This window comes from Mobula birostris, chromosome 27 (genome assembly GCF_030028105.1).
Source record: "Mobula birostris isolate sMobBir1 chromosome 27, sMobBir1.hap1, whole genome shotgun sequence".
Classification (NCBI taxonomy): Eukaryota; Metazoa; Chordata; class Chondrichthyes; order Myliobatiformes; family Myliobatidae; genus Mobula; species Mobula birostris.
The window spans coordinates 14,200,958-14,221,257 of record NC_092396.1 but is presented as its reverse complement, the minus strand read 5'-3'; the positions used below and the strand labels follow the sequence as shown (position 1 = coordinate 14,221,257).

General features: G+C 41.8%; 1 protein-coding gene across 2 annotated transcripts in view; it reads left to right on the top strand.

Moving 5' to 3' along the window:
- The window catches only part of LOC140188606 (streptomycin biosynthesis protein StrI-like), a 47,001-nt gene extending 27,524 nt beyond the window's left edge, over positions 1-19,477 (top strand). Inside the window, exons 3-9 of one of the 2 annotated variants that reach the window (XM_072245036.1) lie at positions 602-672; positions 2,767-2,875; positions 5,194-5,321; positions 7,692-7,799; positions 13,410-13,528; positions 17,322-17,478; positions 18,526-19,477. In XM_072245036.1, coding sequence (XP_072101137.1) covers positions 602-672; positions 2,767-2,875; positions 5,194-5,321; positions 7,692-7,799; positions 13,410-13,528; positions 17,322-17,478; positions 18,526-18,674 — 841 coding nt within the window. In that variant the 3' untranslated portion in view covers positions 18,675-19,477. The remainder of the gene's footprint in view (positions 1-601; positions 673-2,766; positions 2,876-5,193; positions 5,322-7,691; positions 7,800-13,409; positions 13,529-17,321; positions 17,479-18,525) is intronic. The other variant, XM_072245037.1, reaches the window with a different exon arrangement.
- Positions 19,478-20,300: the final 823 nt, after the last annotated feature.

Genomic DNA, 20,300 nt, shown 5'->3' with positions numbered 1-20,300 from the left:
CTTTTCAGTTTGTTAATTCTTTTTCAGGAAGGAAATCTGGTCTTTTACCTGATGTGGTTAAGATGTGATTACTGCACTCACAAAGGTGTATTTGCTCAAAATTGACATTTTGGATGACCTAGGACAGGGGCTAGCAACATTTTTTATGCCATGGAGCCTTACCGTTAACCAAGGACCCCAGGTTGGGAACCTCTGACCTAGGATGATACTTAGTTCAAGGTCAAAAGGCGTAGACAGGAAGATGGCATATTGAAGAATATAAAACTCTCGATAGCGAAATTTTCTTCATGGTTCATTGTAATAATTGGTACAAAACCTTTTCTTTAAGTTTAAATTTTCTAAATTTGAAGATTTTCTTATTTCTTCATCAGGTTGAATAGTAAAAATACTACAGGTAATGCTTAAAGCCAGCATGTAGTGTGTTATTTTATATACAACTGATATTTGATTTAGCTGGAATTTTCTTGCAATGATCTCCCATGGTACATTAGAATTAGAAGAATTAAGTTGCATATTTTGATATAATTAGGATCGGTAATCTGGTTTTGTGGTCATCATGCTTCATAGAAGTTGCTGCTAATTTCCTTCTCCATTTGTATAGTGTCTCAGGAGTCATCATTTCCTCGCTCGCAGAAGAAGGCTCAGAAGTAGTTCTGGATGCTTTACGTGCAGGTATAGTGTTAGTTTTAGATAAGTGCTGATTGGAGGGACTAGGAAGAATAATTTAGAGATTTAAATTTAGAGACTTAGAGCACAGTAATAACCCTTCCAGCCCAAATACACATATGTGACTAATTAACCTGCTAACCTATAAATCTATGGAATGTTGGAGGAAACTGGAGCATCTGGAAGAAACCTGCCTAATCATGGGGAGGATGTACAAACTTCTTACAGATAATGGTAGGAATTGAAGGCAACACACACAAAATGCTGGAGGAACTCAGCAGGCCAGGCAGCATCTATGGAAAAGAGTGAACAGTCGACATTTCAGACCGAGATCAGGTCTGATGAAGGGTCTCGACCCGAAACATCAACCATTCACTCTTCTGTAGTTGCTGCCTGGCCTGCTGAGTTCCTCCAGCGTTTTGTGTGTGTTGCTTTGGATCTCCAACATCTGCAGATTAGCTTGCATTGGTGGGAATTGAGCCCCAGTTGCTGAATCTGTAATAATGTTACAGTGCCCCTCCAATGATATTGAAGATCTAATGCTTGACAGCTTGCTATCATGTTTAAGTGTGTGTTCATTGTCTGATATGGTTACGTCATCCAAATTTTGTATCATGCATTTTGCCAACTATATGTTGTCTCAGTTTATCCCAACCAGTGAAATAACAGTGGCTTCTGTAAACATCCTTGTGTCAGGAAGTTGGAAGCAGTTAGTCAGTTTCTCTAAATAACAAGTGACTGGATCCTGCTGGGATATTTTCTCTGGATTTTTCTTAAGGATAATGATTCGCATTGGTGCTCTAAATCAGGGGCTGCATGCCATTAACCGAGTTGGGAACCCCTGCTTTAGGTGGTGAAGCATTTGACCTTGTTCTAAAAGGTGACCAATTAAATGGGGTCCTGGAATAATTGCTGTCACCTTTGTGGCTGCAACAATATTGTCATGGAAGGGAGGAGGAATCAGTGGCATGTGGAAACAAACTGACAATTTGAATGGCACTCGTGTTTCATTCTTTTTGTTGAGTTACATTCTTTTACAATTAGTAAAGACAAAGCTAAATAGATTCATAAACTGAAACTACAAAAAAAGTAACTGTATTGGATCAGTTTTTTTTTAAAGATGAATTATTCCGGTTTGTGCTGCTCATTGAATCAAGAAAAGTTATCTTCCCAATGTAGAAGTACACATCATATTTTGAAAATATTAAACTCAAGATGCTCCTGTCAGCTTAATTATCCTGTCACAAACAAACCAGAGTCTGCCAACTCCAGCTAGAGTCATTTGGTGCTTGCTTAACTAAATATTTACTTAATATTTGTTAGACTTAGTTGGCTTGAGCTGCATATTTGTCTTTCATATTCTGGTGTAATAGGCTGAAAATGAAATGCTGGAAGTCTGAAATAAAAACGGGAAGTACTAGAATCACCCACTTGTTCACAGAGAGAATCCATGTAAAAAGAAACTGTAACAATCAACCACTTCAGGTTGAAGGCCCTAATTTTTCTGATTACAGTCTAAAACGGGATGAGAATCAGATTTAATATCACTGATATATGTTGTGATATTAGTCGTTTTGGGTCAGCATTACAATGCATTACAAAAATACTAAATTGCAGTAAGAAATATACAAGATTGAATATGTAGCGCAAATAGAGAACAGTATTAGTGAGGCTGTGTTCATGGGTTCAATGTCTGTTCAGAAATCTGATGGCAGAGGGGAAGAAGCTGTTCCTAGAACATAGAGTGTGCGTCTTCAAGCTCCTGTATCTCCTCTCTGATGGCAGCAATAATGGAAGGGCATGTAAACTGCGTGACGAGGGTCCTTAATGATGGATGCTGCCTTTTTCAGGCATCGTCTTTTGAAGATGTCCTTGATGCTGGGGAGGCTGGTGCCCATGATGGAGCTGGCTGAGTTGCAAACCTCCGCAGCTTTTTCCGATCCTGTGCAGTGATCCATCCATATCAGACAATGATGCAACCAGATAGAACAAATATTTCTTCAAAATATTTACCTAGCCTCTGCCAAAATACCAAATAAAAATTGTTTTTCCTTGTATCTGGTACTTTGGGATGAATCAATTATTCTCTTTATGTTCCAGGTAAAGGAGTATTTTGTGAAAAGTTACTGAGTTTAGACAAACATGTTGCTGAATCATGCTTTGATGAAGCTGCAAGAGTTGGGAAACCTCTGGTCTGTGGACTGTATAAGTGAGTAGAATCTTCTGGGTGGAATTAGAAGGCCTGAGTTGACAATATTACATTGGGCAATACACACAAAATGCTGGAGGAACTTAGCAGGCTTGGCAATTTCAGCCTGAAATGTTGACTGCTATTTTTTCCCATTGATGCTGCCTGCCTGAGCTCCTCCAGCATTTTGTGTGTGTTGCTCGAATTTCCAGCATCTGCAGATTTTCTCGTGTGTAAATATTACATCAGTCCATATTTTGCATTTCTGTCAAGAGTAAATGTATTGTTTGATATGGCACAGACTAAGAAGGCTTTGTGTTTGAACACCTGTCTCTGTTGCTATTTCATCTCAGCTGGTTGAAGAGAGTGGAAAAGTGAGATCAGCCAAGAGTGGCTGATTCTGTCCACATCTGGGAGTTGTTTGGCTTTGAATTTAACGGAAAGGTTCATCCAAAACATTTGTGTGGATTTGAATGTTACCTTGCAATACTTTGCTCACACTTGCCGAATGGATTCATCTACAAGGAACACACACAAAAAATGCTGGTGGAACGCAGCAGGCCAGGCAGCATCTATAGGAAGAGGTACAGTCGACGTTTTGGGCCGGGACCCTTCATCAGTACTAACTGAAAGAAGAGCTAGTAAGAGATTTGAGAGGGGGAGAGGGAGATCCGAAATGACAGGAGGAGAAGGGATGGTGCTGAGAGCTGGACAGGTGATTGGCAAAAGGGATATGAGAGGATCATGGGACAGGAGGCCCAGGGAGAAGGAAAAGGGGGGGGGGGAAAACCCAGAGGATGGGCAAGGGGTATAGTCAGAGGGACAGAGAAGACAGGAGAGGAGGGGTGGATCTAAGAGCTGGAAAGTTGATTGGCAAAAGGGATACCAGGCTGGAGAAGGGAGAGGGTCATGGGACGGGAAGCCTGGGGAGAGAGAGAAGCAGGGAGGGGAGCCTGGAGGGTGGAGAGCAGTCAAGGAGTTATAGTGAGAGGGACAGAGGGAGAAAAAAGAGAGGGGGGGGGGGAAGAGAGAATAAATAAATAAATAAATAAGGGATGGGGTGTGAAGGGGAGGAGGGGCATTAACGGAAGTTGGAGAAGTCAATATTCACACCATCAAGGTTGGAGGCTACCCAGACGGAATTTAAGGTGTTGTTCCTCCAACCTGAGTGTGACTTCATCTTGACAGTAGAGAAGGCCGTGGATAGACATGTCAGAATGGGAATGAGAGGTGGGATTAAAATGTGTGGCCACTGGGAGATCTTGCTTTCTCTGGCGGACAGAGCGTAGGTGTTCAGCAAAGCGGTCTCCCAGCCCTTGTCGGGTCTCGCCAATATATAGAAGGCCACACCGGGAGCAACGGACGCAGTATATCACCCCAGCCGACTCAGGAGACCGTTTCGCTGAACACCTACATTCTGTCCGCCAGAGAAAGCAAGATCTCCCAGTGGCCACACATTTTAATTCCACGTCCCATTCCCATTCTGATATGTCCATCCACGACCTCCTCTACTGTCAAAATGAAGCCACACTCAGGTTGGAGGAACAACATCTTATATTCCGTCTGGGTAGCCTTCAACCTGATGGCATGAATATTGACTTCTCTAACTTCTGTTAACGCCCCTCCTCCCCTTCACACCCCATCCCTTATTTATTTAATATATTTTTTTATTTCCCCTTTTTTCCTCTCTTTTTTCTCCTTCTGTCCCTCTCACTATAACTCCTTGCCTGCTCTCCACCCTCCAGGCTCCCTTCCCCAACTTCTCTCTCCCCCCAGGCTTCCTGTCCCATGATCCTCTCTCTTCTCCAGTCTGGTATCCCTTTTGCCAATCAACTTTCCAGCTGTTAGATCCACCCCTCCCCTCCTGTCTTCTTTCATTTGGGATCTCCCCCTCCCCCTCCTACTTTCAAATCTCTTACTATCTTACTTCTTTCAGTTAGTCCTGACGAAGGGTCCCGGCTGGAAAGGTCGATTGTATCTCTTCCTATAGATTCTGCCTGGTCTGCTGCATTCACCAGCACTTTTTGTGTGTGTTGCTTGAATTTCCAGCATCTGCAGATTTCCTCGTGTCTTCATCTACAAGGAACTGGAAGTGACCAGTTAGCTGAGCCACTATGTCATTTGACAAATATTTTGGATGGAGTTGGGAGAAAATTAAAAAGATCATTGTTCACATTGGGATTTTTGGAAATATGAAATCTATTATTCACAATATCCAAACTTGAACAATGATTCTCTTATGCCAGGGTAAATTTCTTTTGCTATAGGTATCTATTACATTTCACAATAAAACAAAATGCTGCTGATTAATGTTCTGACCATTTTCTGTCTCTGTGCAGGCGTTTCGATCCTGCTGTACAGTTCTTGTACAAAAAGGTTCACAACAAGGCTCTGGGAAGAGTTCAGCGAATTGTTAGTGTCAGTAAGACCTACCCTTCTCCGCCTCTGAGCTACATTAAGAAGACAGGTATGACCAAATAGCATCTTGTGATGTGAAAATTAGGTTAACTTTATTTGCATTGAAAATAAATTAAGTTGGTTTGGAGAATCAAGTTGAGGCTGAAACAAAAAGTTGGAAATAAAAAGAAAAAGTAGTGGAAACAGAGGGAGTGTGTCAACATTTAAAAAGAAACTTGTAAAATCAAACTACTGCCACGATGGAAATTTGAAATAAGACACAAAAGAAATCTCCAAATACTCAGTATATCAGATAGTGCCTGAAGCGAGGAAAAACATGGTTAACATTTACAAATTGGTGAACCTTCATCAGAGTACTTCCGAAAGCAGAGATTTGGTAAAGGTGTCTTCATTTCATTTCAGGTAGAATATTTTGCCCGTTATTACAGAAATCATGCCTTTGTAACTTCTATTGCACTGTTCTGTTACATCATCATTTCACTCCAATGAATTAGAATATTGTATGTAAAAGGCAATTATAACAGTTCAGCTGCATATTCCAGATGTCAAATGAGTGTTATTCATGAGATTTGTGGACACAATTCCACCTTGATGAATAATTGCAGATACCCAAGGTTGTGAGGTAATCTTCATTTTTATTTTTATTTTTTATTGAGATACGAAGCAGAATAGGCCCTTCCAGCCCTTCAAGTCACACTCCAGCAATCCCCTGATTTAATCCTAGCTTAATCACGAAACAATTTACAGTGACCAATTAATCTACCAAATGGTGTGTCTTTGGACTGTGGGAGGAAACTGGAGTACCGGGAGGAAACCCTTGCATTCACAGGGAGAACATACCAACTCTTTACAGGCAGTGGTGGGAAATGAACCCAGGTAGTCCATACAGTAAAATGTTGTGCTAACCACGACACTACCATGATAACCTATTGACCATTATTAGAACGTAACTAAGTATGTCCCTGGACCTCTCAGCTGACAGAACTGATAATCACCTAAAATTTGTTAAAATCCTACTGCTTTGGTCCAAGTTGACTGCAGTGAAGGAGCTAAAAATTTTTGATATTGTAATCATTGTGTCCTTTGTTTCTCCCAAGCCCAACTTAATAAACTATCCTTTGAAAAATGGTCATTTTATACTTTTCTTGATTGGTTGAAAGTTCATTGGGCCTACGTAATTGAAAATTGTTGAAGTTGAGCTGATTGTGAATAACATGACAGTACCTGCCTGACCTTCTCATTCTATGGCAGCTAAAATTATCCTTGTCTACCGACTACTTTAGTCTGACGTGCAATGTCCATCCATGTCCCTCGTGTTTCTCAGCTTGCTACAAGGTTGTGCCTGCCAGACTTGCTCTGTCATTGGTAACCCACGATTTACCGTGATCACTAGTGATTTTTATCTTGTGCTCTCTATCAAAGTCCTTATTAGCTTGCTGCTCAGTATGGTTGAGTCATCATTAAAGCTGACAAAACACTGAGATTTCTAGGATCCTTGTAAGTTTGTTTCCAGCTAAAAATAGGACAGGAAACATGCAGTCTCAGTCTTGCAGGTGTCCTAACATACAGCCCGTGGTTCAGTGTTGCAACAGTATAGTGTTTCATAGTGTTTATAAATTGCTAATTACCTCAGTAGATTTGGAAATAATGTGTACAGGCTTTGAAAATCCCTGTAATGCAGAATGAGTGAGCCTGAAGAGCTTCTCTTAAATTCACAATACTCAGCAATAAAATAAAATAAAATTGGTGAGTAATGAAAAGTGAGAGCTATTGCCTTTGCATTTTGTGGAATAACTTACTATACCTTCAGAGGGAGCTGGGTGGATAAACAAATTATAAACCATTAACTAGTGATCTCTTGGACAATACTTCTGAGCAATTCAGTGGTGATTTCCTCCCCCTTAGCAGCTTGGCCTCTCAAGGCTACAAGGCTGAAGGAGTGGATGAAGAGTTTACTCTTGATATAGATTTAGAAAAGGCTTATTGAGCATGATTCTTCTTAAACATGTCATAGGTTCAGACTGGGCGCTATGGTAATGTTGCAGTTAGTGCAACACTATGGCAGCGTGGGGCATTCGGAGTTTGAAATTCAAATCCAGCGCTGTCTTTAAGGAGCTTGTATGTTCTCCCTGTGGCCAAGTTGCTTTTGTCTGGGTGCTGTGGTTTCTGCCCACGGAAGTACCGGTTAGTAGGTTAATTGGTCATTGTAAATTGTGCTGTGATTAGGTTAGGGTTAATAAGTGGATTGCTGGGTGATTTTCTCATTGGGCTGCAAGGGCCTGTTCCATAAGTAAACGTGCTTTGTGATGTTTGTGACTCTCATGTTGAATGTTTACTGTCTAGAATTCAATTGCATTGTAATTCTTAATTATGCTGTTTCATATATGCAAAATGGTCTGAAATATTCTCTTTCATACAGGTGGAATTTTCTACGATGGTGTGGTACATGACTTGGATGCTGTCTGTTGGATTCTTGGGGAAAATGCTCCAGATACCATATTCTCCTTAGGCCATGCCTTCTGTCAAGGTAGAATCAAAATGAAAATTGAGTTGATGTTTGTAACAAAAATCATTTCTGCAGGTCACAATGATTAATAGATCTTAGTTGAAAACACCACACCTCTGACTCTACCCAATTAGTGTCTGATTTAATATTGAATATGCCACTGGTGTGCATGAGAGTTTGGAGGATATGAAATTTCAAAAAACTGCACATGCTGGAAATTTGAAATAAAAAGAGTAAATGCTGGAGAAACTGAGCCGCGTCTGTGGAAAGGAAAACAAAATGTTGCAAGTCGGAGATGCTGCCCCGTGTTAAGTTTTTTTTATATAGCATTTTCTGTCTTTTACTGAACGTTTCCCTCTCTGTTCTCCATCTTGTGCATTCCCTTTCTCCCTCAGGTTAGGAAAGTAAACATTGTAGGTGTATTTCTTATCACTTTTGTATTTTTGAAAATCCTACACTTTAAGTTTGAGAATGTAGAATAGAACAACCTGGTGGTGGAACTACATTTAGTGGTCACTTTATTAGGTTCACCTATACACTTGCTCGTTTACACAAATATCTAATCTGTCAATCATGTGGCAGCAACTCAATGCAGAAAAGCACGCAGATATGCTCAAGAGTTTCAGTTGTTCAGAGTTAGCAGTAATTGTAATCTAAGTGACTTTGACCATGGAATTATTCTTGGTGCCAGATGGGGTGGTTTGAGTATGTCAGAAGCCGCTACCCTCTGGTATTTTCATGCACAACTCTAGAGTTTACAGAGAATACAGAGGGGGGAAAAAAACCAAAAAGCATTCTGTGAGTGGCAGTTCTGTGGGCAAAAACACCTTGTTAATGAGACAGGTCAGAGGAGAATGACCAGACTGGTTGAAGCTGACAGTAACTCAAATAACCATGCACTACAACAGTGGTGTGCAGAAGAGCATCTTTGAGTGCACACCACATTGAACCTCAAAGTGGATGGGTTACAGAAGTAGAAGACAATGCTCTCAGTGGCCACTTTATTAGCTACAGGAGGTATGTGCATATTGAATTTAAGTCCTTTTAAGACCATCGGCCTGAGGGGAGAAAATGAAGCCATCAGTTTGTCATTAAAAACTCACCAGTTTACCAATTCCTTTTCATGAAAATAAGCTTCATGGTCTCGACTGCATCTGGCTCACACATGCTTGATTTCAAAAGCCCTCTGAAGAACATGGAATAGGCAATAAATATTCATGGAACATGACAAACAAGTGGAAGAAACTGACAATTTTTATGACGTCTGAACCAAAAAAATGTTGGATGCTTTTGCAAGAATGTCATTTGCGTGTTATTTAGGACAGTATGCTAGTCCAAAATCTGGCCATCAGAAAAAAGATATTTTTATTTAATGTTCCATTAAGTTAAATTAAAATTGGACAAATTTCTCGTTATCTGTGGTACCCCACATTAATTATTGGCTGGGCATGGCTTGAATTCCCAAGGTCAATGCAACCCAGGCAGAATAACGAACTCTGCCATCCCTGTCCACATCAAGCATGATATGCTGTTTACTTGGTAAGTACAAAATAAATTGTCCTCTTCCCCCCCCCCCCACCACAGGGTTTTATGTAAACATTGTTCTTCATTTGTCAAAATCAAAAATCTGGCGCACACTCACTCCCAAGAGGGCTGGATTTTGGACAAGAATCTTACGATCGAAATACGGCAATAATTTGATCCCCAACATAGAGAGATTATTTAATCAACCTGAATATATCTTGACACTAAACCAGTGATAGAAATAATGTGTGTTTATTTAGTACCTTCTATGAAGTTGCTGAAGTAGATTCAATCTGTTTTACTGAATGTCCTCAATATTATTTATTTATTTATTGTTTTTCGTGCAGTATTTAGAGTTTATCGTCTTTTGTTTGTTTGTAAGTCTTGTTTGTGCGTAATTTTTCATTGATTCTGTTGTATTTCTTTTTTCTATTGCGAATGCCTGCAAGAAAATGAGTCTCACGTATGTGGTAACAAAAATGTATTTTGACATTACATTAACTTCGAACTTTGAATAAGTCTTGGCCACGTGACCAAGGATAATTCCCTTCTCTTTGAAATAATGCTGTGGGATCATTATATTCACATACAAGACTTTGGTTCAGCATCTTGTCCTGAAGATGCCGCCTCCCAACATCCAGCACCACCTCAGCATTGCAGTAAAGTTCCAGCATAGATTTACACAATACCCTCCCCCCCCTTTTAACTTGGAATTTGAATCTGCAGTCAGTTATTCATGCAAGGGTGTTCTCACTTAAGCCACAGCAGATACCAACGTTTAGATTATGAAGCACGTAGTCCTCTTTTATTGTCATTTAGTAATGCATGCATTAAGAAATGATACAATATTTCCTCCGGTGAGATATCACAAAACACAGGACAGACCAAGACTAAAAAAACCGACAAAACCACATAATTATAACATATAGTTACAACAATGCAACAATACCATAACTTGATGAAGAAGTCCATGAGCACGGTAAAGTTCAAAGTCTCTCAAATGTCCCACATCTCACGCAGACGGGAGAAGGAAGGAAAACTCTCCCTGCCATGCCGACCACAATCCAACTCTGAGTCATCGGAAAACTTCGAGCTCTGATCAGCTCTCCGACACGGAGTACTGAGTGCCATCTCTGTCCGAACGACTCGACCTCCTTCTCGGTTGCCAAAAGCAGGCAAGGCCGGGGATTTTGAGGCCTACCCTCCGAAAGATTCCCGACCACGCAGTAACGACAGCAGCGAAACAAGCGTTTCAGAAATTTCTCCAGATGTTCCTCTGTGCTTTCATGTCCATTCTCCATCAAATCAGAATTGTCCACGGCCCCTATTTAGCAGATACGATATCATTTTTCACTGGAGGGCTGCGCATGCGCAGGCGCGCCACCATCTTCTCCATTTTGATCAGATTATGTAATTAAATTGATGGAAGAATAAATATTAGACATATCATTGTGGAGAATGACCTGTGTTATTGATTGAAATAGTACTTCGGGATCTTTTAAATCTATTTGTGAGAGCAGTTGTGATCTCATCTGAATGAAGGCGTAACTCCAGCCTGTACTCACTTGGGTTTAGAAGAATGAGGGGGATCTCATAGAAGCCTTGTTCAGTATTGAAAGGCCTAGACAGAGTGGACATACAGGGGGTGTTTCCTCTAGTGGAGGAGTTTAGGATCAGAGGGCACAGCCTCAGAATGGAAGGGCGTCCCTTTAGAACAGAGATGAAAAGTTTGTTTACCCAGAGGTTGGTGAATTTGGGGAATTCATTGCTACACATGCCTGTGGAGGCTGAGTCATTGGGTATATTTAAAGTGGAGGTTGGTCAGTTCTTGATTAGTTAGGATTATCGATTTTGTGTTCCTATTTCTGCACTGAATCACTGATAAATTAAACACTTGATCGAGCTGTTACTATTATTGAAGGACAGTGGCATTCCGGCCACTGGAAAGAGTTTGTACATTCTTCCCACGACCGTGTGGGTTTACTGTGGGTGTACTTGTTTCCTCGCACATCCCAGACATATGGGTTAGTAGGTTAATTGGGCCATAAGGGTCTGTTACTGTGCTGTATCTCTAAATAAAAATATTATGAGTTCATCACGAGACTATATCCAGCTGGTGCTTATTGGCTGGAATAAGTCCCCGGCGCCTGATGGAATATTCCCCAGGCTGCTCCACGAGGCGAGGGAAGAGATTGCTGAGCCTCTGGCTAGGATCTTTATGTCCTCGTTGTCCACGGGAATGGTACCGGAGGATTGGAGGGAGGCAAATGTTGTCCCCTTGTTCAAAAAAGGTCGTAGGGATAGTCCGGGTAATTATAGACCAGTGAGTCTTACGTCTGTGGTGGGAAAGCTGTTGGAAAAGATTCTTAGAGATAGGATCTCTGGGCATTTAGAGAATCATGGTCTAATCAGGGACAGTCAGCATGGCTGTGTGAAGGGCAAATCGTGTCTAACAAGCCTGATAGAGTTCTTTGAGGAGGTGACCAGGCATATAGATGAGGGTAGTGCAGTGCATGTGATCTGTATGGATTTTAGTAAGGCATTTGACAAGGTTCCACATGGTAGGCTTATTCAGAAAGTCAGAAGGCATGGGATCCAGGGAATTTTGGCCAGGTGGATTCAGAATTGGCTTGCCTGCAGAAGGCAGAGGGTCGTGGTGGAGGGGGTACATTCAGATTGGAGGATTGTGACTAGTGGTGTCCCACAAGGATCGGTTCTGGGACCTCTACTTTTCGTGATTTTTATTAACGATCTGGATGTGGGGGTAGAAGGGTGGGTTGGCAAGTTTGCAGACGACACAAAGGTTGGTGGTGTTGTAGATAGTGTAGAGGATTGTCAAAGATTGCAGAGAGACATTGATAGGATGCAGAAGTGGGCTGAGAAGTGGCAGATGGAGTTCAACCCGCAGAAGTGTGAGGTGGTACACTTTGGAAGGGCAAACTCCAAGGCAGAGTACAAAGTAAATGGCAGACTTGGTAGTGTGGAGGAGCAGAGGGATCTGGGGGTACATGTCTACAGATCCCTGAAAGTTGCCTCACAGTTGGATAGGGTAGTTAAGAAAGCTTATGGGGTGTTAGCTTTCTTAAGTCGAGGGATAGAGTTTAAGTGTCGCGATGTAATGATGCAGCTCTATAAAACTCTGGTTAGGCCACACTTGGAGTACTGTGTCCAGTTCTGGTCGCCTCACTATAGGAAGGATGTGGAAGCATTGGAAAGGGTACAGAGGAGATTTACCAGGATGCTGCCTGGTTTAGAGAGTATGCATTATGATCAGAGATTACGGGAGCTAGGGCTTTACTCTTTGGAGAGAAGGAGGATGAGGGGAGACATGATAGAGGTGTATAAGATAATAAGAGGAATAGATAGTGTGGATAGCCAGCGCCTCTTCCCCAGGGCACCACTGCTCAATACAAGAGGACATGGCTTTAAGGTAAGGGGTGGGAAGTTCAAGGGGGATATTAGAGGAAGGTTTTTTACTCAGAGAGTGGTTGGTGTGTGGAATGCACTGCCTGAGTCAGTGGTGGAGGCGGATACACTAGTGAAGTTTAAGTGACTACTACTCAGGTATATGGAGGAATTTAAGGTGGGGGCTTATATGGGAGGCAGGGTTTGAGGGTCGGCACAACATTGTGGGCTGAAGGGCCTGTACTGTGCTGTACTATTCTATGTTCTATGTTAATAAGGGTATGGAAAAAATGCCATGGGTTGAAGTTGACATCTTGTCCAACAGCCCTTGGATGTTGACTGCAGTGAGAAAGTGTTTTCAGGAAGAACAATGAGAATGCTGCTGGTAGTGGTTAAAATGGAATTACTGCACATTGCGTTGGTTCTGAACTCAGACTGTGGATTTAGTGCATGATCCCTCAAATCCCTTGTTGCATGAAGTTGCGACGTTTGCAGCATTTTCTTAAAGCTCCTCAGTGCATGTCTTGTCATGTGCACTGAATCTGCCACACCTGGTCAAGGAAAACATTGAAACTAAATCATCCAACAACTCTGAGTTCTTACCAGGAAATAAATCAAAGCAACTATTTTATTTGAAGAAGGAGGAAAGTTGACTTTAATATGGTTTGTAAATTGTGACCCTCACCTATTCTCTATTGACAGAAATTGCAGCCCTTAAGGATGCTGATGCTGTCTCTGTTAGTATGAAATTTGCCAGTGGAGCAATAGTCACGCTTGATGTTAGTCAGCACTGTACACGGAACAGTGACCAGAGACTAGAGGTAAGTGTCTAGAGCACAACTCTGCATTCCCCTTTTTTAAAACCATCTCCTTTTCTATCAACTTTTATCTGTTTTCATAATCCCACTCTGAAGCCTCTGGCTCCTACTGGGGTAAGTATTTTCCATAATGCCCATCTCCCCAATGTACTTTTGGCTTAATCAATTCTGTTGTTGGTCTAAGGTGACATTCTGATACTGGCATTAGAGGTGGGCTGTTGACAGTTTATGGGAAATCACGAGCAATCTCCTTCCAAAGTTTCAGGGTGTTTAGAATGGCTGATCTACTGCAATTTTTTTTTGAAATACAGTGGATTCTGGTTATTTGGGACACATCGGGGCCAGTACATTTTTGGCCTAGTTAAGCGACAGTCCCAATTAGCCAAAGTTTCATGTAAATAGTTAAAAAGGTATTAAAAAAAGCTACTGTTAACTGAGTAACAAATTATGTATTTAAATGAAAAACAAAACAAATTGGAATGCTATCAATACTATTACAGTACCATAAGACCGGGTATTAGTTCTTTGTCATTATTAACAGAGGAATTCATCCAGTTCACGCTGCCGTGTTCTTTTGATTGGGTGTTAATGAACAAAATCAGTGCAGGCACCTAGTGTAGACAATGGACTGTCTTCATCCTCCAAATCTTCACTTGCATTGTAACATTTTTTTTACTATATACTATTTTTTTGCTAAATATTGTAAGACCTAGAACACCTGTTGGTGAAGTGTCGTCCCTACTATCTGCAATGGGAATTCACCTCGGTCATACTGACAGCAGTCTACATTCCCTCACCCCCCCCCCCGGCGGACGTGGAGTGTGCTCTGAACATACTGTATGCCAACATCAGTGAATTTGAGACCAGGAATCCGGAGGCTTTGCTCATTACAGCCAGGGACTTTAACCAGGCCAACCTCAGAAAGGTGCTGCCAAAGTTATACCAACATGTCTCCTGCCCCACTAGAGGCCCGAATATACTTGACCACTGCTACACAGCAGTCAAGGATGCCTACCGTTCTGTCCCACGACCTCACTTCGGAAAATCCGACCATCAGGCTGTAGTCCTCATCTCGGCTTACAAACAGAAACTGAAGTGGGAGGTCACGGTGTCAAAAGTGGTGTCGTGTTGGACGGAGGAAATGGATGAGGTCCTCCGTGACTGCTTTGAATCGGTGGACTGGTTAGTATTCAAGGACTTGGCAGCTAACCTCAATGAGTATGCCTCAGCTGTCACGGACTTTATCTGGAAATGCACAGAGGACTGTGTGTCTGGCAGGACAATCCGGGTATTCCCTAACCAGAAACCTTGGATGAATTATGAGGTCAAGACCCTTTTGAAGGCTAGAGCTGCAGCTTTTAGGTCCGGGGATACCAGTTGCTACACGGAATCCAGGCGTGAACTCCGGAAAGCCATTAAGGGCGCTAAGAGGCAATATCGAGCCAAATTGGAAGCCCAGGCTAACCACAGGGATGCTGGTAGACTATGGCAGGGTCTAAATGAGATCACTGGGTGCAAAGAAAAGGCTGGGAATATCAATAACTGTGGTGCTTCTCTTCCTGACGAACTTAATGTATTCTACCCAAGATTCGAACAGAAGAGGAGCGTCCCACTCCCTCTGGATGAACCGGACCTGGTGACATCGAGATTTATTGTCACCGAGGAGGACGTTAGAAGGGCCTTCCTGAAGATAAATCCAAGGAAGGTGACGGGCCCAGATGGCGTCCCGGGATGGGTCCTCCGGGCCTGTGCAAGCGAGCTAGCTGTAGTGTTTGCTCACATCTTCAACTGCTCCTTGCTTCAGTCTAAGATCCCCTCATGTTTTAAGAAGGCAATGATAATCCCGGTGCTGAAGAAGAGCAAGGTGGCATGCCTGAATGACTATCAACCTGTGGCTGTGACATCAATTGCTCTGAAGTGCTTCGAGCGATTGGTTATGGCACACATCAACCACAGCCTACCAGTCAACCTCAATGCTTTGCAATTCGCCTACCGGAGCAACAGGTCAACAACAGATGCCATCTCTCTGGCCCTACATTCCTCCTTAGAATACCTGGAGAATAAAGACGCATACGTAAGGCTCCTTTTCATTGACTACAGCTCTGTCTTTAATACCAAATAGACAGATTCCTAAGCTCCAGAACCTGGGCCTTAGCACTCAGATCTGCAGCTGGATCTTCAACTTCCTCATAGACAGGACCCAGGCTGTAAAAATAGGGGACAAGCTCTCCTCTACAATCACTCTGAGCACTGGTGCCCCACAAGGCTGTGTACTCAGCCCCCTGCTGTACTCATTGTACACCCATGATTGTGTAGCCAAGTTTCCATCGAACTCAATATATAAGTTTGCTGATGACACCACAATTGTAGGCCGTATCTCAGGTAATGATGAGTTTGAGTACAGAGAGGAAATTAAGAACCTGGTGGCATGGTGCAAAGCCAATAGCCTATCCCTCAACGTTAGCAAGACGATGGAATTGGTTGTTGACCTCAGAAGGAGTAGCGGACCACACGACCCCATTTACGTCGGTGGTGCGCAAGTGGAACAGGTCAAAAGCTTTAAGTTCCTCGGAGTCAATATCACAAATGACCTGACTTGGTCCAACCAAGCAGAGTCCACTGCCAAGAAGGCCCACCAGCGCCTTTACTTCCTGTGAAAGCTAAAGAAATTTGGCCTGTCCCCTAAAACCCTCACTAATTTTTATAAATACACCGTAGAAAGCATTCTTCTAGGGTGCATCACAACCTGGTATGGAAGTTGTCCTGTCCAAGACCAGAAGAAGCTGCAGAAGATCATGAACACAGCCCTGCATATCACACAAACCAATCTTTCGTCCTTGGACTCACTTTACACCGCACGCTGTCGGAGCAGTGCTGCCAGGATAACCAAGGACATGACCCACCCAGCCAACACACTTTTCGTCCCTCTTCCCTCCGGGAGAAGGCTCAGGAGCTTGAAGACTCGCACGGCCAAATCTGGGAACAGCTGCTTTCCAACTGTGATAAGACTGCTGAACAGATCCTGACCCGGATCTGGTCCGTACCCTCCAAATATCCGGACCTGCCTCTCGGTTTTTTTGCACTGCCTTTTCTATTTTCTATTTATGATTTGTAACTTAAATTTTTAATATTTACTATCGATTTGTACTCCAGGGAGCGTGAAGCACAGAATCAAATATTGCTGTGATGATTGTACGCTCTAGTATCAATTGTTTGGCGACAATAAAGTATAAAGTATACATTCAAGATGATTGTCGATACCTTCAAGTTCTTTGTAGTTTCTAACTTGTTGAAACAGTGGAATTGTTTCATTTTGACTCCTGGCTGTTTTTGGCATCCCCAAGCTTGAACACTTGAAACCACAGTGAGGAAAGCTGTTCTGAATTGTCTCCCTGCCAACTATCAGTGCCAAAAATCACAATTTTTTGAACAGAAACACACGCAACTGACATTATTTAAAAACTGTTCGCTCTAAGCACAGCATTTTATTTAATGGCTACACAATTACACTCGACTAACACTATTTAGAAACTGTTTGTTAATAGTCTCCTGCCCCAGTTAAGCGGCATAATGTCCCAAATAAATGAAGGGGATCCTGGCTATTTTTTTTGATTATTGTTTGTTCTTTTAAGAGTTGTCCCAAGTAAGCGACTGCCCCAGTTAACTGATGGCCCACTGTACTGAATCCACTGTACTGTCTAGTAGTGAATTTCTCTTTGTTGAGGAAAGTACTAGTAGGATGGAGCATGTTCAAGTATTGTGTACTTTCACACTTTTTGTTCCTGAATCCTTTAAGGTTCATGGGTCAGAAGGAACACTAAAGATGGACAATCAAAATGCACTGGGAATAACTGAACAGGGCACACCCAGGCCAGTGTGCTCCCAACTGCATAATGAGCGATATAGGGATGCTTACAGAGAGCTGCTGAAACACTTCCTCAAGACGCTAAAAGGTGAGTAAAAAGGGGGAGATATTGCAGATAATTCAGATCAAAGTTTCCATTTTGGTGTTTTAGAACATTCGTGCTGGAGTGTGGCTGTAATAGGGTTGGTGCTGACTCAATCGCCATTTGTGGAAACTGGTGTTAAATGTCAGTTTGGTTTTGTTTGTCATATCAAGCTACGCAGTAGGACTTACGCATATGATCAAGGCAGGTATTCAGAGGATTTGCTTACTTTTTTAGAGGTATGTTTGAGGTTTAAGACTATGATTTAAATGAACGAAGATATTCTAATTCTTTTTCAAAGAAGCTAAAGAATTCTGCGTGGGTAACAGTCATTAAGTAGATTAACTCATCAGTCATCTCACTGAGGGAACTTCTAAGACTAAAATGTTCTTTATTTTTGTGAACAGTGAGTACAATATAGCATGCAATTGATTTTGAAGCTCTTAAAGTTTCCTTGTGATGCGAGAAATGTTGTGTAATATACCTGATTTTTTAAAAAAAATTCTTGCTATTCTCATCACCCCATCCCACCCTCCCCACCCTTGATTCATAAACTTTGCTCCTCTATCCTCGTAATTGTTGAGTCTTACAAAGATGTAATGTTAGAGAATGAAAGTTTTTTTTGAAGGGCAGGGAAGCGTTAGAGCTGAGTTTTGTGCCCCCATTCCAGATTTTCAGGCCGATCACGAATCTCCTTTAAATGCATTATCAAAATCTCCAGTTGCTGCATTGAGCACAAGCATCCTATAGTCTAGGGAATGCTGAATCCGTTGCCCTTGGTTGGAATAATTGTCCTGGGTGACATAATTAATCCCACTACATCAGTCATATGTTCCTTGATGCTCACTATTTAAATTCCCACATTAAGAACAGGTGCTGTTTTCATCTTTGGGATTGTGCCTATTTACCTATTAAATTAAATACCATTAGGAGAGAAAGAAGAAATAAAACCTTGAGTTTCCATAATGCCCTACACATCCCCCTGGATATTCCAACATTTTTAGAGGCAGCACTTTGTCAGTTTTGAGTAATTTTCTGTTCTTTCTCCCTCAGGGAAGGAGCAGCCCTTTATCACAAAAGAGAACTTCCTGTGGACGATTCAGGTTGCTGCGGCTGCGGAGCAGTCTTGGAGGAACGGTTCGGCAGTGGACCTGCGGAATGAACCTATTGACGGCACTGTTATTAAAACTGAGGTTCCCTGATAAAGAGATGTGCGGAGGGAAGTGAGGACCATGCTTAATCACAAAAGGTGACAATGACTTGTCAGGGCGTACAGAGGAAATGATCGGAGAGCAGAGAGCTGTTCTGCATACTACTAGTCCTCTTGGACAGAAGACAGATACCTATAAAGGAAGAATTTTATTCTAAGTAGGGTTAGAGTGGTAGCAAATATACTCATCTGGTAAGTGGAGGGTTTGGGGGTGGGTGGCAAGAGTAAATTAACCCATTGTGTGGTACAGTTCTGTCACATCCTCCTGAGAATCTGATGCTGTACCAACAATCAGCACTTGGCAGAGACTAATGTTGTGAATGGTTCAGAGGTCAGAATCCTGCCTGCAGAAATGTCTGCAAGTATCTGGCATTGGAACTGATAAAATAAAAAAAAATGGTTTCTGCCTCCCTTCTTACTCCTCAAACTGTATACCACTTGTCCGTTTCATGTGCAATCCACAGCTGTTGTTCAGTCTGCTGTTAGTTATAAAGGTATCGAACTCTCGAATGACATGGGCAAAGCACTCAGTTAGATCTGATGAAGGTGAGGCTCTCCTGGTAGTGTATCAGGAGTCTGAAGACTTGGCCTAAGTATCTACTTTTTAGAGTACCTAGAGGTGTGATAAAAGTTTACTATCTATGAACTGGAAGAACTTGTCCATTTGATTTCATGGCTCGTTGACCATGGTCAGCACCAGTATGTATAACCAATGTGGCGCAGGTTGCACATGGATTTCTTGTTTGCTGTCTTCTACATGAAATAAATGTTTGATTCTTTATTACAATCAGTTAATTGCATTGAATTCAATTATGTTTAATGTGTGTTGTAGTTTCAAATAAGTAATTTATTTAGAAAAATGTGCTTTTATATTTGCAATAATTGGACAATTTAGAATTGCTTATAAATATTATACTTGCTGGATCCATTTTGTTAGTGAGGAAGCAACAAGGTAGAGATCAGGTGATGGACAGTTTGAAATTTGCCCCTTTTGTAATAGATAGTTTATTTTTAAAAAATGTAAACATTTTAATGGATGTAATTATGTGCACTGTATTATCTCTTGTTTTTGACAGCCACACTTATGTGAAATGCAAATACTTTCACTGTTTTGTGAATGCATTGAGTATTAATTTCACCCCTTGTGTTAGATCATCATTCATACAGTTCATTGGGTACAAGACGGGAAGAGAGAAGTCCTGTTTTCTAGCCAAGGCAACAACATCTCAAATTTCTGTTCACATGCATAAACACTGACTGCATATAAGCATTTAACCTTGACAAAGCAGAATCTCTGATTGACAAAAGCAAAATGAAGAAGTTGATCCACAGCACATTACAGAGCTGCTTTGAATTTTCACTCTTTTGTGTGTGTGTGTGTGTGTGTGACAAATGAAGCAAGGAAGGAAATTGTGAAGGCCTTGAGTACAAATTTTCCAATGCAGTCTGGCTATTGGAGTTTTGCCAGAAGAATGGAGAACTGTTGACACTGTACCATTCTTTAACAAGTAAAATAAGGCAAGATCGTGGTGGGAAAATCCGCAGGTAATTCTTGGAAACTCATGTGATTATTTTTTTCTTTGAGGGAGGTCACAAGGAACGTCAATGAAGGAAGTAT